Genomic DNA, 23,049 nt, shown 5'->3' with positions numbered 1-23,049 from the left:
TTTTCCACTTCCCTTCTTTTTCCTTTTCTTTTTCTTTTTCCATTTCTTTTTCTTTTTCTTTTTCTTTTTCCTTTTCTTTTTCTTTTTCCATTTCTTTTCCCATTTTCTTTTTCTTTTTGCTGTCAAACTGTTCTTTTTCCACTTTTCTTTTTCTTTTTCTTTTTCTTTTTCCTTTTCTTTTTCTTTTTCCATTTCTTTTCCCATTTTCTTTTTCTTTTTGCTGTCAAACTGTTCTTTTTCCACTTTTCTTTTTCTTTTTCTTTTTCTTTTTCCTTTTCTTTTTCTTTTTCCATTTCTTTTCCCATTTTCTTTTTCTTTTTGCTGTCAAACTGTTCTTTTTCCACTTTTCTTTTTCTTTTTCTTTTCCACTTCCCTTCTTTTTCCTTTTCTTTTTCTTTTTCCATTTCTTCTCCCATTTTCTTTTCCTTTTTGCTTGCCGACAACTCGATGCAAAAATGGCGGCAAATTCAAATCTTTCTTCTTCGTTAATTTCCGGACACCCTATATACATATATATATACATATATAGAAGGTTTGCGCCTCAAACAGCGGTCTGCACTTGGGCGCGATTTCGTCCGATTCCGGATGGAGGGGGGACGGGGAGGAGGTGGTGGGTTAAACCTTGGATTATGATCCCGGACGATAACGGGCGATGGGAATGGCGTTTAGGTAGGTGGATGGGTGGTATATAGGTGTATAGGGCATTATGGTGGCCGAGTCGGGGAGGCGTCGCCGGAACGGAACGCTGAATCATCCCGGCGAGAGTTTTCCTGTCACCGCCAGTACGAGGAAGCCCCGCCGTGGAATCGGCCCTCCTCTCCCCCTCCTTCCTCCTCCTCCTCCGCAGCGACCGCCACGAAACGAAATGAATGCGCGAACCGTGCCCATTAGGGGAATAAATCAGGTCCAACGTTATCCGCAGCTTCGCAGAGCATAATCGATCTCTGATTCGAGGGGGGGAAGAGGGGGAGGGAGAGGGTTCTAATCGTCGTCCGTAGTCGTCGCTGTCAGAAAACTTTCTGCGCGAGGAGGGGGGAGGTGATCGTGAGATGGAGTTTTTCTGGAGATGGAGAGGAGAGGGGAGAGGAGGGAGGATGTGCACTGTGGAGATTTTTGATGGAAAGAAGAAGTGAGAAGATTCGATAGATGAATAGAGGTGGAATAGAGATTGCTTGATGTTATGAACAATTATCGTCCAGATAACTGCAAAGTGACGTGTATTTATTTCACAGAGAGGAGATTGGAAATGTAAAGATGTAAAGTTGGAACAGTTATATCGTGAAGATATTGGAAAATATTTTTGATAGAGAGGAGATTGGAAGTGAGAATGAAATGAGGTATTCAGAATTTTTGATGAGAGAAGGTTAGAAATGTTATCAGACCTGAAAATTTTGAGAGAGAATGATGGAAGAATGGAAGAAATGTGGAAGCTTGAGATTGTAAATAACGTGAAGGGAAATTTTTTGATAAAGAGAAATTTTTAACAGAGAGGAGAAATTTGGAAATGTAAAGATGTAAAGTTGGAACAGTTACATCGTGAAGATATTGGAAAATATTTTTGACAGAGAGGAGATTAGAAGTGAGAATGAAATGAGGTATTCAGAATTTTTGATGAGAGAAGGTTAGATATGTTATCAGACCTGAAAATTTTGAGAGAGAGTGATGGAAGAATGGAAGAAATGTGGAAGGTTAAGAAGATTGTAAAGTGACAAGTGGAGGAAAGTATTGGAAAGTAATGTGTATTTTTGACAGAGAGGAGATTGGAAATGGAAAGATGTAAAGTTGGAACAGTTATATCGTGAAGATATTGGAAAGTATTTTTGACAGAGAGGAGATTGAGAGGTGAGAGTGAGATAGAATGAAAAATGAGGTATTTGAAATTTTTGATGAGAGAAAAGGTTGGAAGTGTTATCAGACATTTTGAGAGAGAATGATGGAAGAATGGAAGAAATGTGGAAGCTTGAGTTTGTAAAGTATTTCATGAAGGGAAATGTGCATTTGAATTTTTTGATAAAGAGAAATTTTTGACAGAAAAATTTGGAAATATAAAGATGTAAATAGTTGGAATAGTTATGAAGATATTGGAAAGTATTTTTGACAGAGGAGATCAGAAATGAGAATGAAATGAAGTATTCAAAATTTTTGATGAGAGAAAATTGGAAATGTTATCAGACAGGAAAATTTTGAGAGAGAATGATGGAAGAATGAAAGAAATGTAGAAGCTTGAGATTGTAAAGTGACAGTTATCATGAATATATTGGAAAATAATGTATATTTTTGACAAAGAGAAGATTGGAAATGAGAATAAAATAAAGCAAATGATTTAAAATAAAATAAATGAAAATATATGAAATAAAGCAAATGAATTATATAAAGGTATTCGAAATTTTTGATAAAAAGAAGGTTGTAAATATTATCAGACAGGAAAATTTTGAGAGAGAATGATGGAAGAATGGAAGAAATGTTGAAACTTAAGATTGTAAAGTGATAAGTGGAGGTATTGGAAGTAACGTATATTTTTGACAGAGAGGAGATTGAAAATGAGAATAAAATAAAGCAAATGATTTAAAATAAAATAAATGAAAATAAATGAAATGAAGCAATTATTGTAAAGGTATAGAGAGAAGATTGAAAATGTTATCAGACAGGAAAATTTTGAGAAAGAATGATGGAAGAATGAAAGAAATGTGGAAGCTTCAGATTGTAAAGTGACAAGTGGAGATATTGAAAAGTAACATTTTTGATAGAGAGGAGATTGGAAATGAGAATAAAATAAAGCAAATAATTTAAAATAAAATAAATGAAAATAAATGAAATGAAGCAATTATTGTAAAGGTATAGAGAGAAGATTGAAAATGTTATCAGACAGGAAAATTTTGAGAGAGAATGATGGAAGAATGGAAGAAATGTGGAAGCTTGAGATTGTAAAGTGACAGTTGATGTATTGGAAAGTGTATTTTTCACAGAGAGGAGATTGGAAATGAGAATGAAATAAAGCAAATGAGTTATTGTAAAGGTATTTGAAATTTTTGATAGAGAGAAGATTGGAAATGTTATCAGAATTAAAAATTTTGAGAGAGAATGATGGAAGAATAGAAGGTTGAGATTATAAAATAGGAAATGAGAATGAAATAAAGAGGAAAGGTATTCGAAATTTTTGATAGAGAAAAGAGAATGATAGGAGAATGGAAATGTGAAAGCTTGAGATTGTAGAGCAACAGTTATCGCGAAGATGTATTCGAATTTTTCGACAAAGGAGAATGGCAGAAGAATGGAAGTATAAAGATGTGGAAAGTAACGCGAATATTCGAAATTTTTAACAGAGAGAGAACAGAAAATGTAAAGATGTAAAGTTAAAACAGTAATCGTTGAGTATTAGAAACTTATATTTCTTAATTTTTATAGACAGAAGAATGAAGAAGATAGAAAGAAGAATGATACAAAAGTATTGAAGTTCCGAGCTGAATTGAGCCTAAAAAAATAAAAGTTTAAATGACGATGTAAAATTATTGCAAATTAACAATGTAAATTTATTAGAACGATGAAAATGTACAACGAAATATTGAATTAATTAGTACTACTTATAAAATAAAAAAAATCAAACAATCTTGGAGGTTATTAAAAACTGACCAATTATATTCAAATTTATAGAGAAACTACTGTGACTCTGCTCGTTATATCAAGAACATTAAAAATTCTCATCAGAAATAAATTTCATCCCTGCCAAAAATAAATTTTTAAACACAATCTCCAAAAAGCAAAACTGACCGCCTACATTTTCACCCGTACATACGAGAAACCACCGTACGCGCATTCGTACACAAATAAAACAAACGTAAACCTAAACTCGATAAACGACTCGACTCGCGAAGCCTTCCCCCCACTCCTCTCCACTCGATCCCATCCCCACTCCACGGTCGTGTGGCGCAAATTCGTGGGCGAGAGGATAGCAGCCGGGTCGCGAAAATGTTTGGTTTAGCATTCGGCTTATTGGCCTGCGAAATGTTCCTGCTCTCTGTTAGGCATGTATGGATGGCCCCCAGGTTATAATAAAGCTAATTCTGCGGTGCTCTTGAGGCAGCTCGTGCCGCAACATGTTTTGGCCTCCTCCATCCGCGTGTATCCACCTCTCTCTCTCTCTCTCTCTTTCCACTGCCTTCTTGCACGCGTTGGAACAACCGAATATATTTATACGCCCCCTTGGAAGGGGTGGCGCACGTCCGTTTATTAAAACGTTTCCACCCTGAGTATATCCATCCCCCCTCCCTCCATTCTCGTTTTCTCTTCGTCCTCTTTTCATCGCGTCGACACGTGGCCTCGCTCGCGGTATCATTTTCGAAATTAACCAGAGGAGGGGTATTTAATTTAATTAGGGAATGTTTTCGAAATCGAGCGGAGCGCGTGGTTAAATTTTCCTCGCTTGTTACATTTCTTTTTTTCTTTCAGAGAGAGAGAGAGAGAGAGGGGAGGAAAGTTTGGAGAATTGTTGCCGCGCGCTTCTTGACTTCCCCCTCCGGGATTGCTTTCTGCACTCGTTGAAAGGGACACGTATTCCCAACGAAATTTCCCAAAGACGCGTTAGAATATAAAAGTTTTATACGCCAAGAAATTCAAATCTCGAATCGAAATCGTTTATATTTAAGAAATTAAAATTCCTCCTCCCCGTTGGAATGTAAATCAACAGGCATAATTGTAATAAACGTTTAATACAAGTAACGAGGAGTAAAGAAATTAGCCCCGGAGATAATATCTGAGGGGCGTCTACGCGCAGCGTGAAATCGACGAAAATTCATGGGACGAGCGGTGCACATCCGACAGGCGCCGTGTTACGATCGATTAAACGAACCACGGGGCCCGGACCGAGGAGTTGAGCCAAGCCGTTGCGTTAATTAATCCCCTCCGATCTCGATTAAAAATTATTAAGAAACAATGGGCCAGATGGCGGACAAATCTTTTCTCCCTTTCGTCCCTTTCTTCCGATCCAGGACGCTTAATAAACGTGGTTGCGAATAATCGCGTAGTCCAGTCGAATCGTTTCCCGAGTGAAAAACAAAACAAGCTGCGCGGTGGTCGAAAAAAACTCGTCAGCGTTTATTACGCCTCGCTGCGACGCGAGCGCTACGACGGTGTTTATCGGAAAGAAACACTTTCCTCGGAACGAGGTACGATATTTATAACTTGTAAACAAACTCGCGTTTGTCTCGCTTTGGAATCGAGTGTCATTATGGAATATGTAATAATACGATGTAATCGTACGTTAATAATAGTATCGCGTGAGAAACGAATGACAAAAATACCGATTTTTTACGTTTCCGGAGAAAGATAGTTAACGTAACTCGAATCGCTCGTGATACGTATATGATACATCTTACGTACAGCGACTTTAGTCCAACTTTTTAAATATCGATCGCAACCGCGACTTATCTATCTTTCTTCTGCAAAAGCAAACAAAGATTGGCAACATTTATCGCGAAGGTAAGGAAGTAATCTACACTTGCCGCTCGAATAATAGAAAGAAAGATTAACCTATATATTCATATACGTATCTACGTTCAATTTGCATTTATCTCACTGTCTCGAAAAGTGACGTTGCACCATTCAAAGTCACGTGCACGTCTAGCAACCGAAATCATTCGTTAAACGACGGACAATAAACGACTGCTTATTGAAAGTATTCGATCGTCGAATCACCGATCCCGGATAACGTCCTCTTCCCGTTAATAAAGACTATCCCCCCTCCTCTCTTCTCCCTCGTCGTGTGTACCGTTGCATCGAGCTTCGAACAACCGAGAGAGGGAGAGAGAGAGAGAGAGAGAGCTGGGAACGTTGCTCGATGCACCACCTGACGCGACGGGGGGGTCAGTGGTTCTCGACTCGATCGAAATCGCTACGCTCGCCAATTACGATCGTGAATTACGATCGTTCACGGGGATTTATTTATCGAAGACGCCCGTACGCTCGGTTTAGCTCGATCGAACGTTGCAATTGTGTTTGTACGATTGTATAAAGTTTTTCAAGGGGAGTGGAACAGTGTTGTGGAGGGGAGATGAAAGGAATGGATATTGAATATCGACGGTAATATTATCGTGAAATTATCGTGAAATTCGTGTCGAAGGAATCGACGTGTCCCGAAGGGGAAAAGGGATCATCGAATTTGCGTTAGAGGGCATCGAGGATTATTGGATGAAATTAAATTAAGGGCGGAATGTCTGGTTGGTGCGTGGTCGGGCTTCCCCGCCTGGTGATCCCCGCCTCTCTCTCTCTCTCTCTCTCTCTCTGAAATCACGATTTCACTTAAGGACACGCGAGTCGGTGTCGATCGATAGAGATATATCGGTGCCGGTTAATGATGACTCGGCCGAATTCGCCTCCAAGTAATTTACGAGAGGAGTCGCGATTGATTCGGATACGGAGTGTCGATGTGAGCACCTCGAAACGCGCGGAGCAGGCCGTGACGAGTGAAAATACAAACAGTTTAACAGGGATGAGTAGTCGTTTAACGTTCCTTCCTTCGGATCAGCCGCTCCTTTTCTCTCTCCCTTTCTTTTTCTTTTTCTTTTTCTTTCTTTTTGCGAATGCCTCGTGGACATAGGTGTGGTCGCGCGCGTTTCGAACAGTGTCGTTGGAAATTGAAAGGGGTTGAGATGGAGAGGGTGCGTCTCTTTCGTCGAGACGAAAGATGTTTATTGACTTTTGATGTTTATTTATGAATTTTCCAAATGTGTTGTGATATTATTACAAACATTCGTCGAGGATATCTAGTATATTGATTTAAATTGGAAGATTGGTTTTTTTTATTAAAATTAAAAATTGTATAATCTCAAGGAAACTTTAACGATCAAATTCCAAGGATAGTTTTATTAAATTGAATTAAAGATTAGCAAAATCCTTGATACACACAAGTTGAAATTTAAGCTCAATAAGAGAAAGATTGAACGTGTAATAATTCGATCCAGGAGAGCCTAACCTAGCCTAACCCAAGCGCAGGCCGGCGGGGGCGCTTCGGTTGCGTAAGTTGGCCCAACCACCCGCGGCCTTGCGTCAGAGAATCAATTATTGGTCCCGTATATCAATCCGATGACCGCGGCGCTCGGACCCCCGCTGCTTTTACGCATTTTCCTCCCTCCTCCCTCCTCCCTCTCCTTTCTTTGGAAGGAAAAAGGACTGCTCCTCGACGGATAAGGAACGAGGATAGAGAGAGAGAGAGAGAGAGAGAGCGATCGCGCGGCGCAAAGACCGGTTCCCTCTTCGCCGTTTCACTGCGATCGCTCCCGCTCCCCTCCGCCCGCCTCCTCCCCTCTCCCTCCCGTCTCGAGCGTCGCGCATAGCGTCGATTCGAGCCAGCCGACTGACCGATTCTCTTCTTCTCTCCGTAGGGCGCCGACGAGGATGACAGCGCTTCCGTTGCCTCGGTAAGTTCATCGTGCATCGGCGAAGGGGGGGAAGAGTTGATCGTCGAGCCAGCTTTCTTGTCAAGCAGGAGGGGGGGAGTAGGGGGTGAAGTGGGGCGAATTTGTCTGTCCAATATCTGGTATTTAGATTGGGTGAAGGAATAGTGAGAAATAATAAGGGGGAGGATATTTTTCGAAATTTGAAAATTCTTCTTTCTATAATTAAAGAAATAATAATAAGTATTTTTCGAAATGAAATTCGATCGAAATTGAAAATTCTTCATCGTTTATACGAATCGAGAAAATCAAAGAAATAATAAAAAGGGGGATTGTGGGATAAATTAATATAGAATAAAATAATTATTTTTCTATAATTAAAGAAATAATAATAAGTATTTTTCGAAATGAGATTCGATCGAAATTGAAAATTCTTCGACTTATATGAATCGAGGTATTTTTTTAACGATCAAAGAAATAATAAAAAGGGGGATCTTGAAATGGGATAAATTAATATAAGATAAAATAATTATTTTTCTATAATTAAAGAAATAATAATGAGAGAAATAATCTTTCGAAATGAAATTTGATCAAAATTGAAAATTCTTTAACTTATATGAATCGAGATATTTTTTTAACGATCAAAGAAATAATAAAAAGAAGATTGTGGGATAAATTAATGGATAGGATAATTAATAAAAATAAAATAATTAAAAAATGATAAGATAAATTAATAAATAGGATAAATATCGGTATTTTTCTATTTATAAATATTTTTCGAAATGAAATTCGATCGAAATTGAAAATTCTTCGACGTTTATATAAATCGAGAAAATCAAAGAAATAATAAAAAGAGAGATTGTGGAATAAATTAATATAGGATAAATATCAATATTTTTCTAATTAAAGAAATAATAATAAGTATTTTTTGAAATGAGATTCGAAAAGAATTTGAAAATTTTTCAACGCTTATATGAATCGAGATATTTTTTCAACGATCAAAGAAATAATAAAAAGTGGGATTTTGAAATAGAATAAATTAATATAGGATAAATATTAAATATTAATATAGGATATAAATATTATATAAATATAGAATAAATAATAAATATCGGTATATATGTTAATATAGAATAAATAATAAATATCGGTATTTTTCTATAATTAAAGAAATAATAATGAGAGAAATAATCTTTTGAAATGAAATTCGATCGAAATTGAAAATTCTTCGACTTATATGAATCGAGATATTTTTTTAACGATTAAAGAAATAATAAAAAGAAGATTGTGGGATAAATTAATGGATAGAATAATTAATAAATAAAATAATTAATAAATGATAGAATAAATTAATAAATAGGATAAATATCGGTATTTTTCTATTTATAAGTATTTTTCGAAATGAAATTCGATCGAAATTGAAAATTCTTCGTCGTTTATATGAATCGAGAAAATCAGAAAGAAATAATAAAAGAGGGATTTTGAAATAGAATAAATTAATATAGGATAAATATATGGTTATTTTTCTATAATTAAAAAAATAAATTGAGATTCGAAAAGAATTTGAAAATTCTTCGAAGCTTATATGAATCTAGATATTTTTCCAACGATTAGAGAAATAATAAAAGAGGGATTGTGAAATAGAATAAATAGGATAAATATTGGCATTTTTCTATAATTAAAGAAATAATAATAAGTTATAGTAAGTTATAGTAAATAATATAAGTTAATAATAATAATAATATTTTTTGAAATGAGATTCGAAGAGAATTTGAAAATTCTTCGACATTTATATGAATCGAGAAAATCAAAGAAATAATAAAAGAGGGATTGTGAAATAGAATAAATTAATATAGGATAAATATCGTTATTTTTCTATAATTAAAGATATAAATTGAGATTCGAAAAGAATTTGAAAATTTTTCAACGCTTATATGAATCGAAATATTTTTCTAACAATTAAAGAAATAATAAAAAGGAAGATTATAGGATAAATAAAGAAATAACGAGATTATATTTTTCGAAATGAGATTCGATCAAAATTGAAAATTCTTCGACATTTATACGAATCGAGAAAATCAAAGAAATAATAAAAAGGAGATCATAGAATAAATTAATATAAAATATCGTTATTTTTCTATAATTAAACAAATAAATTGAGATTCATAAAGAATTTGAAAATTCTTCGACGCTTATACGAATCGAAAAAAAAAACAAAAAGAAATAATAAAAAAAAAGGAAATCATAAAATTGATATAAAGTAAATATTTTTCTAATTGAAGAAGCGTAATTGTGGAAAGTAATCGACCGACAAAGTGGCATAAAGGGATTCGGAAGAGAAAAGGATATTTTCGAACGAGTTGAAGAATTTTCAACCGAAAACTGCCCCGATTATTTTACCCCCATTTCGCCCCACAAACTTCCCCCTCCCTCCCCGGGATAAACGGGTCCGGGATCTCCGCGCGGAGATCTTAATTAAAATTCCCCTCCCTCGTAATCGGAGCCACGCATCTCATATTCGTCCTTGTCCCGCCCGTGTTTCCCCGTTATCGGGCTGGAGCTGGCTCGATATCGCGAGCCAACCCCTGTTAATTGAGCCAATTATTGCTTTGGCAAGTAGCAACTGGACGGGAAGTCACGGGAGTGGTTGGTCAGAGCGGCGCAAGGGGATTATCAGGCTTTGGCGAAATTGGCCGCCGAAGAACCTCGCCTCACCCGGCTCAAGGTACGTTTTCACCTTTCTACTTCTTCTATTTCTTCTTCTTCTTCTTCTTCTTCGTATCGTATTTTTCTATCTCTCCCTTTTTGCGAGGAGATCACGAATTACTCGAAATTAATTATCGTAAATTATTCAAGTAGAAGAAATACCGTCGATATTTTACTTGAAATGAAGAAAGAGTTGCGAGTATACATTTTTATCTTCTTTATATAACAGGAAAAGAATAATAGAGAAGGAAAAAATTATTAAATACAAGATTATTAAAAGGAAGAATGGAGAGGATTAGATTATAGTCATTGTGGTTGTGTGCAAACGGATCTCGGATTATTAAAAAAGGATGAAAGGTTTTGTCAATTTCTTTTCCTTATTTTTACCAATTCCTCCTCCTCTTTATTTTTATTAATTTCCTTTTCTTTCTTATTTTTACAAACTCTTTCTTCTCTTTATTTTTATTTTTATTCAATTTCTTTTTTCCTTTTCCTTTTCCTACCCATTTATTTATCAATTCCTTCTTATTTTTATCAATTCCTCCTCCTCCTTATTTTTTATTTTTCATTCTTCTTTTTTATTTTTATCAATTTTGTCAGTTTTATCAGTTTCTTTTTCTCTTTATTTTTTCTCCTCTTCCTTATTTTTATTTTTATCAATTCCTTTTCCTCTTCCTCTCCAAATTTATTAGTTCCTCTTCTTCCTGTTTTTAATTTTTTATTTTTATTAATTTTATTAGTTCCTCTTCTTTATTTACAAACTTCTCCTTCTCCTTATTTTTATTTTTATCAATTTCTTTTTCTTTTCCTTTCCAAATTTATCAATTCCTTTTTATTTCTACCAATTCCTCTTCCTCCTTATTTTTATAAATTCTCCTCGTTCAAACTTTACACATCAGGGGAAAAAACTATGAGAAAAGGGATCAAAAGTTTATTAAATTTATTATTAAATTTCTTTTCCTCCTTATTTTTATCAATTCCTTCTCCTTATTTTTACCAATTCCTTCTCTTCCTTATTTTTTATCATTTCCTTTTTTTTATTTTTATCAATTTTATCAGTTCCTTCTTCTCTTTATTTTTATCAATTTTTCCTCTTTATTTTTATTTTTAAATCCTTTTCCTTTTGCTCCCCAAACTTATTAACTCCCTCCTTCTCCTCTTTATTTTTATCAACTCCTTTTATTCTTCCTCCCCAAATTTATCAATTCTTCATCTTTCTTATTTTTTATTATTTCCTTTTTTTATTTTTGTCAATTTTATCAGTTCCTTCTTCTCTTTATTTTTATAAATTTTTCCTCTTCTTTATTTTTATTTTTAAATCCTTTTCCTTTTGGTCCCCAAACTTATTAACTTCTCCTTTTTCTCCCCAAATTTATTAATTCTTCCTCCTTCTTATTTTTATTAATTTTCTTCATTCAAACTTTACACATCAAGGGAATTAATGATGAGAAAAAGGATCAAAAGTTTATTAAATTTATTATTAAATTTCTCTTCCTCCTTATTTTTATTAATTTCTTCTCCTTCTCTTTATTTTTAACAATTCCTTCTTATTTTTTATTCTTTTTTTTTATTTTTATCAATTTTGTCAATTCTCCTCCTTCTCTTTATTTTTATTTGTTTTTCCTTATTTTTATTTTTATTAAATCCTTTCCTCTTCCTCTCCAAATTATCAATTCCTCCTCTTCCTTTTTTTTTATTTTTTTATTCCTCTTTTTATTTTTATCAATTTTATCAGTTCTTTCTGCTCTTTATTTTTATTAATTCCTTCTTTTTCTTATTTTTTATTCTTCTTTTTTATTTTTATCAGTTTTATCTGTTTTATCAGTTCCTTCTTCTCTTTATTTTTATCAATTCCTTTTTTTCTTCCTTTCCAAATTTATCAATTCCTTCTCTTTCTTATTTTTTTATTTTTATCAATTTTATCCTTCTTCTCTTTTTTTTTATCAATTCCTCCTTTTTTTTATTTTTACAAACTCCTCTTCCTCCTTATTTTTATCAATATATTTTTCTCTTCCTCCCCAAATTTATCAATTTCTCTTCCTTCAAACATCAGGGGATCATTCACTTCCTTCCTTTATACATCAGGGAAAGGGAAAAAAAACAATAAGAAAAAAGAATCACGATAAATTATTCAAATAGAAAAAACACCATCGACATTCCCCCTCTAAAATAACGAAACAATTGCTCGCACCGATACTCCTCCTTTCTTCCCCCTTCTTACTGGTAACAAGAAACCAAAGAAGAAAAGAATTGATCCAAGATCAACGTTAAAAATCAAGAATAGACAATATACACATATATAAAGATACACATAGTATCGAGTGGTTGTCGTTGCTCGCAAACGGATCTCTCTCTGCCGAATTACCTGTGGCCTGCGATAATGACAAAGGCGGCCTCGCCTCGCCTCGCCTCGGCCCAACAACCGCCCGTATTCGTTTCGGAAATATAATTACGGTGTGGCTTACCGTAGATACCCGGGGATCAGGCGCGTTATTACACGCACGGCGGAACTTAACACCTGCGGCGTTGTAAATTCGCCGTTTTCGCGCCCCGCCATTGACAGGTCAATAAATCCTAAGGGCCCCCGTGGCAATCAGCCGGCCCCTGTTATACCAAACCGCCAATACGTGCACACGCATCACCGCTTGTCCATCACATCCTTACACATATACATACATACACACACACACACATTCAACCAGGATTATCTCTCTCCCTCTTTCTCTTTAACTCCTCCTCGAATCAAAAACTCCTCCTTTCTCCTTTTCCCTTTTCGACCAAGGAAACCAAGCAAGGTATCATCCACCCCCTTTTTCCTTTCCAATTAAATTAAAAAACAAGGAGGGATTAATTGATTGACAAGAAGGAAGGGAAAGAGGAGGAGGGGTGGATGGACGAATGGGCTTTTTTTCGCGGGAAAAGGCGGACGAGGAAAAGGCGGTCGAGCTCTTGAAAGGGGAGGAGAGGGGGGAGAGCCGGTTGCCAATTTTCGCGGGAGGCTGGAGCTCTGGCAAAAAGGGAGGAGGGGAGGGGAGGGTTGTACGGGGTTACGTTGGAGGCGGCCTGTATATCGCTGCGATGTTATCCGCAAACACGCGGGTTCGACCAATTTATCCCAAGGGATGGGGAGGGGGAGGGGGAGCAACCTTGTCCAGCGGAATGAATTCAGCGCGCGGCCCCCTCTGCGGTTCGCAGCCCCTTCCTCCTCCCCCACTTTCCACAGGGATTCGTCCCTTTTCCACTCGAGTTTATTGGAGCTCTTCAGCTCTCCTCTTCTTCTTCTTCTTTTTAAGGAAGAGGTTATTTCTTTTCTATTAGTTGAGGTGTGAATCGAATGTTTCTCTATGAGGAATTTTGTGTTCTGGGTTGTATATATATGTGTGTGTTTGTGTTTAAGAGTGTGGTGTGCAAGTCTCTCTGGGAATTCAAGTATTCATCAATTCGTTTTTCAAGTTATTAGTCTCTGCATTCCTTTTTGATTTAGTTTTTCTTATTTAGAATTAGTTTTTCCATTCTCTGTCATATATTTATCTGAATTATTAATAGATGTAAACAAAAATTTGTGACAACACAATTCTTCTTTTTTAATGTTTAATAGATTTGGAACCTCTTTTCTTGTTTAGTTTTTCTTGTTCAATAGATTTGGAATCTTTCTCTGTCATATATTTATCTGAATTATTGATATTAGCAATTGATAGATGTAAACAGAAATTTGTGACAATACAATTCTTTTTCTTTAATATTTTTAATAGATTTGGAACCTCTTTTCTTGTTTAGTTTTAGGAATTATTTGGAATTGGTCTCTCCATTCTCTCCACCATATATTTATATATTTATTATAATTATTAATAATATTAATTATTGATATTAGTAATTGATACATGTAAACAAGAATTTGTTACAATACGGTTCTTTTTCTTTAACGTTCAATAGATTCAATTATTTTCTGCCATTTTTCCTCCTCTGACTATACAATAAAATAATTATATATATATATATAATTTTATGTAATTTTATACAATAGATTTGGAATCTCTTTTCTTATTCTTTAGAATCCAATCATTGAACAACATCGATTCAGAATTCAGAATTAGTTTTTCCATTCTCCGCCATTTTTCCTCCTCCATTGTATACAATAAAATAATTTTATATAATTTTATATATAATATAATTAAAAATTTTGTATGCATAAAATATAAAAAGAATTTGTCAATATTCTTTTTCTTTAATAGATTTGGAATCTCTTTTCCTAATCTTCCATTAGAAATTCATTAAACCACGAAACGTATCATCGATTCAGAATCGATCAGTTGATAATAATATTATTTATTAATTTAATATTTATTAATATAATTTTTATATAATAAAGATTCCAATTTATCTATTTCATAATTGATTATTAAAAGCTCACGTTGAAGCTCCTCATATTATCGATCAATAATTTTGGCTTCAATTATATTAAAATTAGGACATGGAATATTACGATTAATAATTAATAATAATCTTTAAAAAATGAATTTATTGTTATAGAACAAAATTTTTTCCTTTTTTCTTTCTCTTTTTTTCTTTCTCCTTTTTGATTTAGCTCTTCTTATCTAGAATAATTATAAGAATATTAACATTTCTTAAAAATAAGAATCAAGATGGTTATTTAATAATAAATTCATTCAAATATTGATAAAAAATTCGCAACCATAAGTATATACAAGTGTCTCCAAGATATAATTTTCCCTTCTTATTCTCCTCTCCATCCCACAAATAATTCGTCAAAAATATATCGAAATATATCGAATTCAGAATTTATTTAATTTACGAAATTATATTTCTATCGGTTATTATATAATTATATTTATATCGAAATATATCGAATTCAGAATTTACTTTCTTTCTCAAATTGGATAAAAATTTGCAACCATAAGTATATATATATATATATATATATATATACAAATGTCTCCAAGATACAATTTTCTCTTCTTATTCTCCTCTCCATTCCAAAAATAATTCATCAAACCACGAATTCAGAATTTACTCTTTCTCAAATTGGATAAAAATTCGCAACCATAAACATATATACAAGTATATATACAAATATCTCCAAGATACAATTTTCCCTTCTTATTCTCTTCTCCATCCCACAAATAATTCCTCAAAAATATATCGAAATATCAAATTCAGAATTTACTCTTTCTCAAATTGGATAAAAATTCGCAACCATAAATATATATATATATATATATATATATATATATATATACAAATGTTTCTAAGATACAATTTTTCCTTCTTATTCTCCTCTCCATCCCACAAATAATTCGTCAAAAATATATCGAATTCAGAATTTACTCTTTCTCAAATAAAAATTAGCAATCACGATACGTGGTTCTCAATCTCTAATTATATTTCTATCGATTATTATATAATTATATTTATATCGAAATATATCGAATTCAGAATTTTCTTTCTTTCTCAAATTGGATAAAAATTCGCAAGCACGATACGTGGTTCTCAATCTCTAACGAAATTATATTTCTATCGGTGTATAAATAAAAAAGAAAATTTATCCAATACCAGATCCCCTCCCCCCCTCCTCGGTTGGTTCGAGCAGGGGACGAATGATACGGGGAGCCACATATTAATCCATCGATGAATATGCAATATGGTCCGGGACGGGAGACAAAGTGAAGCAAACGACACGAGGGTGTCGTTTGTGGGTGGAACGTCGGTAGGCATTCCAATTACTCCCCTCCCCTCTTTGGTAATTAAATCAACAGGAAGGGTAATCAACGGAGGCTGGCCACCAATTCTGTCTTCCTCTTTCTCTCCCCCCCTTTGTCGAATTTTTTTTACTCCATAAATAAATATATGGAAAATCGTTCTCCAAGGTGTCTTTCTTCGACAAGGATGGTAAATTTTCCCTCTCTGTCTTTTTTTCGAATTTTTTTACACCATCGATAAATATATGGAAAATTGTTTCAACCTTCTTCCTCCTTGAATTTTTCTTGCTCCATCGATGTCTTTCTTTGACAAGGATAAAAGTAAATTCTCCCTTTCTGTCTCTTTTTTGAATTTTTTTTCCTTATTGATAAATATATGGAAAATCGTTCTCCAAGGTGAGATAAGGATGGTAAATCTTCCCTCTTCTTCTTTTTCGAATTTTTTTTCCTCATCGATAAATATATGGAAAATTCAAGATGTCTTTTTTTGACAAGGATGGTAAATTCTTCCTCTCTATCTTTTTTTAGAATTTTTTTACACTATAAATGTATGGAAAATCGTTCTCCAAGGTGTCTTTCTTCGACAAGAGTGGTAAATTTTCTCTCTCTGTCTCTTTGTCAAATTTTTACTCGATAAATATATGGAAAATCGTTCTCCAAGATATCTTTCTTCGACAAGGATGGTAAATCCTCTCTCTTCCTTTTTTTTTGAATTTTTTTTCACCATAAATAAATATATATATTGAAAATTCAAGGTGTCTTTCTTCGACAAGGATGCTAAATTCTCCTTTTCCCTCTTTTTTGAATTTTTTTCCCCATTGATAAATATATGGAAAGTCCAAGATGTCTTTCTTCAACAAGGTGGTACATGGTAAATCCTCCCTCTCTGTCTCTTTATCAAATTTTTACTCCATCGATAAATGTATAGAAAATCGTTCTCCAAGATGTCTTTCTTCAACAAGGATGGTAAATCCTCCCTCTCTGTCTTTTTTTCAAATTTTTACTCCACCGATAAATATATGAAAAATTGTTCTCCAAGGTAAGACAAGGATGCTAAATCCATCCTCTTCTTCTTTTTCGAATTTTTTTTCTCCATTGATAAATATATGGAAAGTCCAAGATGTCTTTCTTTAACAAGGATAGTAAATCCATCTTCTTCTTTTTTTTCGAATTTTTTTTCCCCATTGATAAATATATGGAAAATCCAAGATGTCTTTTTTTGACAAGGATGGTGAATTCTTCCTCTCTGTCTCTTTTTTGAATTTTTTTGCACTATAAATATATGGAAAATCGTTCTCCAAGGTGTCTTTCTTCGACAAGGATAGTAAATCTTCCCTCTCTGTCTTTTTTTCGATTTTTTCCCCATCGATAAATATATGAAAAATCGTTTCAACCCTTTCCCTCCTTGAATTTTTTTTGCTCCATCGATGTCTTTCTTCGACAAGGATGGTAAATCCTCCTTCTTTTTCGAATTTTTTTACACCATAAATATATGGAAAATCGTTCCAAGAAGTCTTTCTTCGATCAAGGGATGATCAAATCCTCATTTGAACGAGCAAGATTTCTTTCGTACAAGTCGAGATATATATTTTCGAGATGGAGAGTTTTTTTGGAAGAAAAGAAAGGAAAAAATGCAATTGGCGACGATTCCATCGCAAGTGGAATCGAATGGTAGCAAAGGATAGCGCGAGAGAGCGGAGAAGTGGAACAAAGATAGAAATCTATCACCTTCGATGCGAGTTTATGAATCGCAATGGGACAAACCGTCCGATACAAATTTAATAATTAAAATATACTCCTATTTGATACTCCTATTTAAACCATGCATCCGGAGAAATGGAGACTCGTTTTACAACTTTTCATCCCCAAATAATACTTCTTCCCTCAAAGTATTTTTAAAAAACGTACTTTTTAAAAAAAGAAAATATCTTTCGAAAGATCGAAAATTATATTTAAAACGAGTTTATCCCACATTTCGAACGATGTTTAATCGTCGAACATCAACTCTTATTTCCGCCTACTATTATTATTATTATTATTATTATTACGCGATAAATCACCGACTTCGACTATTAAATTAAATTTTGCCCTTCCCTGACCAAGAAAGAAAGAGAAAAAGAGAGAGAATTTCATCTCTGTGAAACCGTATGCACGCGAAGGAGGAAAGGCTGGTTAAGGCCGAGCCATCGCATCAGTTATATATATCGTCAAGAAAAGGAGAGAGAGAGAGAGAGAGAAAGAAAGAGAGAGAAGGGAGGCGCTGGTATTTATCAGCTGGTATCGGTCGGTTTAATAACGCGAGGCAATCAGAGGTGTGCCCCTCCCCTCCCCTTCCTCCCTTCACATATTCGAATAAATAATAACCATTTGTATCGGATTCTAATTACTCGCTCTAAGCAAACAAATAAACACGAGAAGGAGGTGGAGGAGGAGGAGGAGGAGGAGGATTGCGCAGCAGCAGCAGCAGCAACAGCGATCCTTTAACGTGGCTCGGGGCTGATTTAAGGAGTGTGGGACCGCCCACCTCGAGGATGCGCCTTATGAGCAGTGTTTCGACGCCACTGTGCGTTCCTCCACTTGCCAAACACTCGAGAGAGACAGAGACAGAGGGAGGCAGAAAGAGCCAAAGAGAGAGAATGAGAGAGAAATAGAGATAGATAGATACATAGACAGAGAGAAATAGAAATAGATAGATAGGTAGATAGATAGGTAGATAGGTAGAGAGAGAGAGAGAGAGAGAGAGAGAGAGAGAGAGAGAGAGAGAGAGAGAGAGAGGCAGAGAGAGATAGAGATAGATAGATAGATAGATAGACAGAGAGAGGCAGAGAGAGATAGAGTTAGATAGAGATAGATAGAGATAGAGATAGAGATAGAGATAGATAGATAGATAGAGAGAGGCAGAGAGAGATATAGTTAGATAGAGATAGATAGAGATAGAGATAGAGATAGAGATAGAGATAGATAGATAAATAAATAAATAGATAGAAACAGATAGAGGCAGAGAGACAGAGACAGAGAGAGGTAGAGAGAAACACACACACACACACACACACACACACACACACACACAGAGATTTCGACTCCTTGTTTATTTTTCTCTCTCTCTCTCTTTCTCTCTTTAAATGTAAAAGTAACGTAATTTCAACTTCTTTTCCAATTCTTCCTTTTTTTCCAATTTTCGCGTATCGTATATATTGAAACGTTTCGATATATACCTCGCCTTTCTTATCCCAGATTGGATAAATTATCTCTCTCTCTCTGTCTCTCTCTCTCTCTCTCTCTTGTTCGGTGTGTATCTTGGCGTACATCGGATGGAGGAATTCGTTTCCAGAGGGAGGGGGCCTCCCCTTGCCCTTCGGATGATCGATAAGAGTCGTTCGTATTATTCGCTTTGAAAAAAAAAAAAAAAAAAAAAAGAAAAAGAAAAGAAAAGGTGGTCGAAAAATGCGGACGGTAGTTCGTTACCGGTGGGCTATTAGCGGGCGTAACGCACGTCCTGGCAGCGTCGCGAACGGGCCTAAGTAAACCCCGGCTAACAAGGAGGCGTATCCACGAATGATCTACACCGATATGTATATATATATATATATGTGTGTATATCTCTCTCTCTCTCGCGTGTATAAATATATATATACGCCCACGTTAATATTAACACTTTGATTTATGCGCGTAATTATCTCTAGTTATTTTCTCAGGGCTTATTCCCTTTTCCTCAACCCTGGCCTTCTCTTCTCAGCGTAGCTGATACGCAACAAATTAACCGTCCTCTATCTCCCTCTCTCTCTCTCTCTCTGTTCATCGGTTGCTATCTCTTTCTTCGAAATTTGTCGTGCGATTTCGAGATTTCGAGATCGCGAGAGTCTCGATTCAATTTTAATTTAAAAGAAAATCTTTTAATCTTAAATCGTTATAAATTATTGAGATATTATCTGGAAATTGAAGTTTAAAGTTATAATAATAAGATTTTTAATTTCTTTAGAATTTAGAGAACGTTTCCGATTTATCGTATAATTTGTCAAATTTCTGCAGGCGAATTTTAATTAAACCCAGTATCAATCTTTTTCCTTCTGTGTATTTACTCATATTTTTATACCCATCTCTCTAAACGAAACACATAAATCATACGATAAAAAGCAGTAGTGTATACATGAATTTTAATTAAAGTCAATTTTTTCTTCTATTTACTTATATAATTTTCACTTATACATTTTCCCGAACGAAACGATAAATTGTACGAAAAATAAAAAAGTATCGTCTCCTAAAAATAATTAAATCCATAAAAAAGTTTATGATTGTTGGCTTAAACAATATTTAATACGCGTTAAAAAAAGCAAAAAATTCGTATTACAATAAATCTTGTAATAAATTTGAGATAGAAATCCTTATTCGTATAATTCGTTCGCTTCGAAAACCATCTCTCCTCGAATTCAGCCTCGCGGTGATCATTTATCGCGCGATGCCTGCCTCCCTGGCCTGTCTGCCGCCCCACCCCTCCCCCCCTTCGAAGCGCGAAATATATTTTCGGCCAAAGATTATTACGTGGCCGTGGCCTGTTGCGGTGTAATTAGCGCGGGAATCGGTTGGCATCCCTTCGAATTAGTCTTGCCTTTATCGTTTGGAAACGGCTATTAGTCAGATCGAACTCGCTGACGAGAGACCGGTTCTCTTGACAAGTCCACGGGATGGAGGGGGTGGAGCGGAGAGAAATCTCGTATCGGGATGGCGAAAATTAGATTGTTCGGTTTTTCTTTTCTTCTCTCTCTTTTTTTTTTTTTTTTTTTTAGGGTAGGGGGAGAAGGGGATTTCGAGGAAGGATAAATTGAAGAATAATTTTTTTCTTAGTTACGTGAGAAGCGGGATTCTTTTTTCTTTTTTTTTTATAAATATTCATTAAGTGTCACATTTTAAAAATAAAAATTATTATACGGTTTGTAATTGTATAGGTATTGATATTTTTACGATATAATTTTATGCAAAGCTATAACAAAATTAATATTCGAGATTGATTAGTTTTTCGACACCCTTTACAATTTTTACGATATAGCTTTATGCAAATTTATAACAAAATTCAAGATTGATTAGTTTTTCGACACCCGTTACAATTTTTACAATATAGTTTTATGCAAAATTATAACAAAATTAATATTTGAGATGGATTAGTGTTTAGACACCCTTTACAATTTTTACGATATAACAAAAATTGATATTCGAGATCGATTAGTTTTTCGACACCCGTTACAATTTTTACGATATGCTTCGATCCTTTATGTAAAGCTATGTAACAAAATTAATATTCGAGATCGATTAGTTTTTCGACACCCTTTACAATTTTTACGATATAACAAAATTAATATTGAAGATCGATTAGTTTTTGGACACCTGTTACAATTTTTACGATATAACAAAATTAATATTAAAGATCGATTAGTTTTTCGACACCCGTTACAATTTTTACGATATAACTTTATGCAAAGTTACAACAAAATTCAAAATCTATTAGTTATTCGACACTCGTTATAATTTTTACGATATATACTTTATGCAAAACTGTATAACAAAATTAATATTGAAGATCCATTAGTCTTTCAACACCCGTTACAATTTTTACGATATAACAAAATTAATATTGAAGATCAATTAGTTTTTCGACATCCTTTACAATTTTTACGATATAGCTTTATATAAAACTATAATAAAATAAATATTCGAGATATAGACAGAGGTAAAAACACGATCGATTAATTTTTCGATACCCCTTACTAATTTTTATGATATAATAGTAATAAAATTAATATTCGAGATGGATTAGTTTTTCGACACCCGTTACAATTTTTAGGATATAACTTTATGCAAAGCTATATAACAAAATTCAAGATTGATTAGTTTTTCGACGCCCTTTACAATTTTTACGATATTATTGTAATATTTATGCAAAGCTATAACAAAATTAATATTCGAGATGGATTAGTTTTTCAACATCTTTTACGATATAATTTTATGTAAAGCTATATAACAAAATTAATACTCGAGATGGATTAGTGTTTGGACACCCGTTACAATTTCCTACGAGATATTTTATCAAAGTGTTACCTTTTCAACAAAGATCAACAACAAATTACTATTATATTATAACTAATAATATATAACTATTATATTAATAACTAATAAAATTAATATCGGAACGAGAGATTGGATCAGTCGAATCTTTTGGGACGTTGGAAAAGTAGAGAAAGTCGGGGACTGAGGGTGGTAGGAGCAGGAAGTCGGCGAGGGGGCCGATAGTGGATCAGCAAAAGGGAGAGATTTAACGTAACGAGGCAGGGTGTCGCAGATAGTGGCGCCACCGAGGGCCGTCATCTTCCCGTGGCATCGACCCATGGGGCCCCTCTTTCGGGCCCCTCCCTCTCTCCCTCTCTCTCTCTCTCTCTTCAACAGCCTTCTAGAATTTCAACTTTCCTCCCCAACCAAGTTTCCTCTAGGTTAGGCTCATGCCTCCACCACTCACGCTCGAATTAGTCAACAGTTTCTCGTACGTCTCGTCGTCTTGCCGGCCTATCCTTTTTTTCTTTCTTTCTTTCTTTCTCTCTTTTTTTAACTCGAGCAGCAAATAAGAAAGAAAAGGGAAGAAATGGGTGGAGGAGGGATGGAAAAGACAATGGAGGTCGAGAGTGAAACTCGAGAGGCGAAATTTTGTCTGTACACATTTTACGAGTGCGAGTGTCGCCCGTTGTTGTCTTCTTGTTGTCGTGCAAACCGAACCGGAACAGTCGATAGAGTTTTAGTTGGCTGAAACTCGAAGGGGATATTCGTATTGTCGGGTTAGGTTAGGCTCGTCTCGTTGGATTCTCCTTTGCTCTCTTTGCCCCTAAATTTCGAATGAAATTTATTATTCGATATTGGCTCGAATAGTTGAAATTCTTATTTTTTTCCTGTAATAATAACTGTAAATGAGTAGCGTAAATTTTTCTCTTCGTTATTCAAACTTTATTACGTGTTAGGAGGGAAGAAATGATGAGGAAAAGGATCAAAAGTTTTAGTCAATTTTCCTTATTTCTATCAATTCCTTTCTTCTTATTTTTATTAATTTCTTTTCTTCCTTATTTTTTTCAATTTCTTTTCCTTTTACTCTAAAATTTATCAATTTCTCCTCTTCTTTATTTTTATCAATTCTTTTAAAACTTTACATTGGGGGAAGAAACGGTGAGGAAAAGGATCAAAAGTTTTAGTCAATTTCTTTT

General features: G+C 34.5%; 1 protein-coding gene across 8 annotated transcripts in view; it reads left to right on the top strand.

Annotated features, from left to right (window-relative positions):
• Positions 1 to 23,049, top strand: part of LOC410299 (ankyrin repeat domain-containing protein SOWAHB) — a 178,032-nt gene that overhangs the window by 24,472 nt on the left and 130,511 nt on the right. For 6 of the 8 annotated variants that reach the window (XR_001704917.2, XR_408105.3, XM_006558935.3 and 3 more), the window contains 2 exons: positions 7,377 to 7,412; positions 10,009 to 10,113. The exons of the other annotated variants lie outside the window; for them this stretch is intronic. Coding sequence is in view for 4 of the 6 variants with exons in the window: in XM_006558935.3 (XP_006558998.1) it covers positions 7,377 to 7,412; positions 10,009 to 10,113 (141 nt within the window). In the remaining 2 variants the exon portion in view is untranslated. The remainder of the gene's footprint in view (positions 1 to 7,376; positions 7,413 to 10,008; positions 10,114 to 23,049) is intronic. 8 annotated transcript variants of the gene reach the window in all.

Source organism: Apis mellifera, linkage group LG11, assembly GCF_003254395.2.
Source record: "Apis mellifera strain DH4 linkage group LG11, Amel_HAv3.1, whole genome shotgun sequence".
In the NCBI taxonomy this organism is placed as follows: domain Eukaryota; kingdom Metazoa; phylum Arthropoda; class Insecta; order Hymenoptera; family Apidae; genus Apis; species Apis mellifera.
The sequence above is the reverse complement of the archived record's forward strand: the minus strand, read 5'-3'. Positions and strand labels throughout refer to the sequence as shown.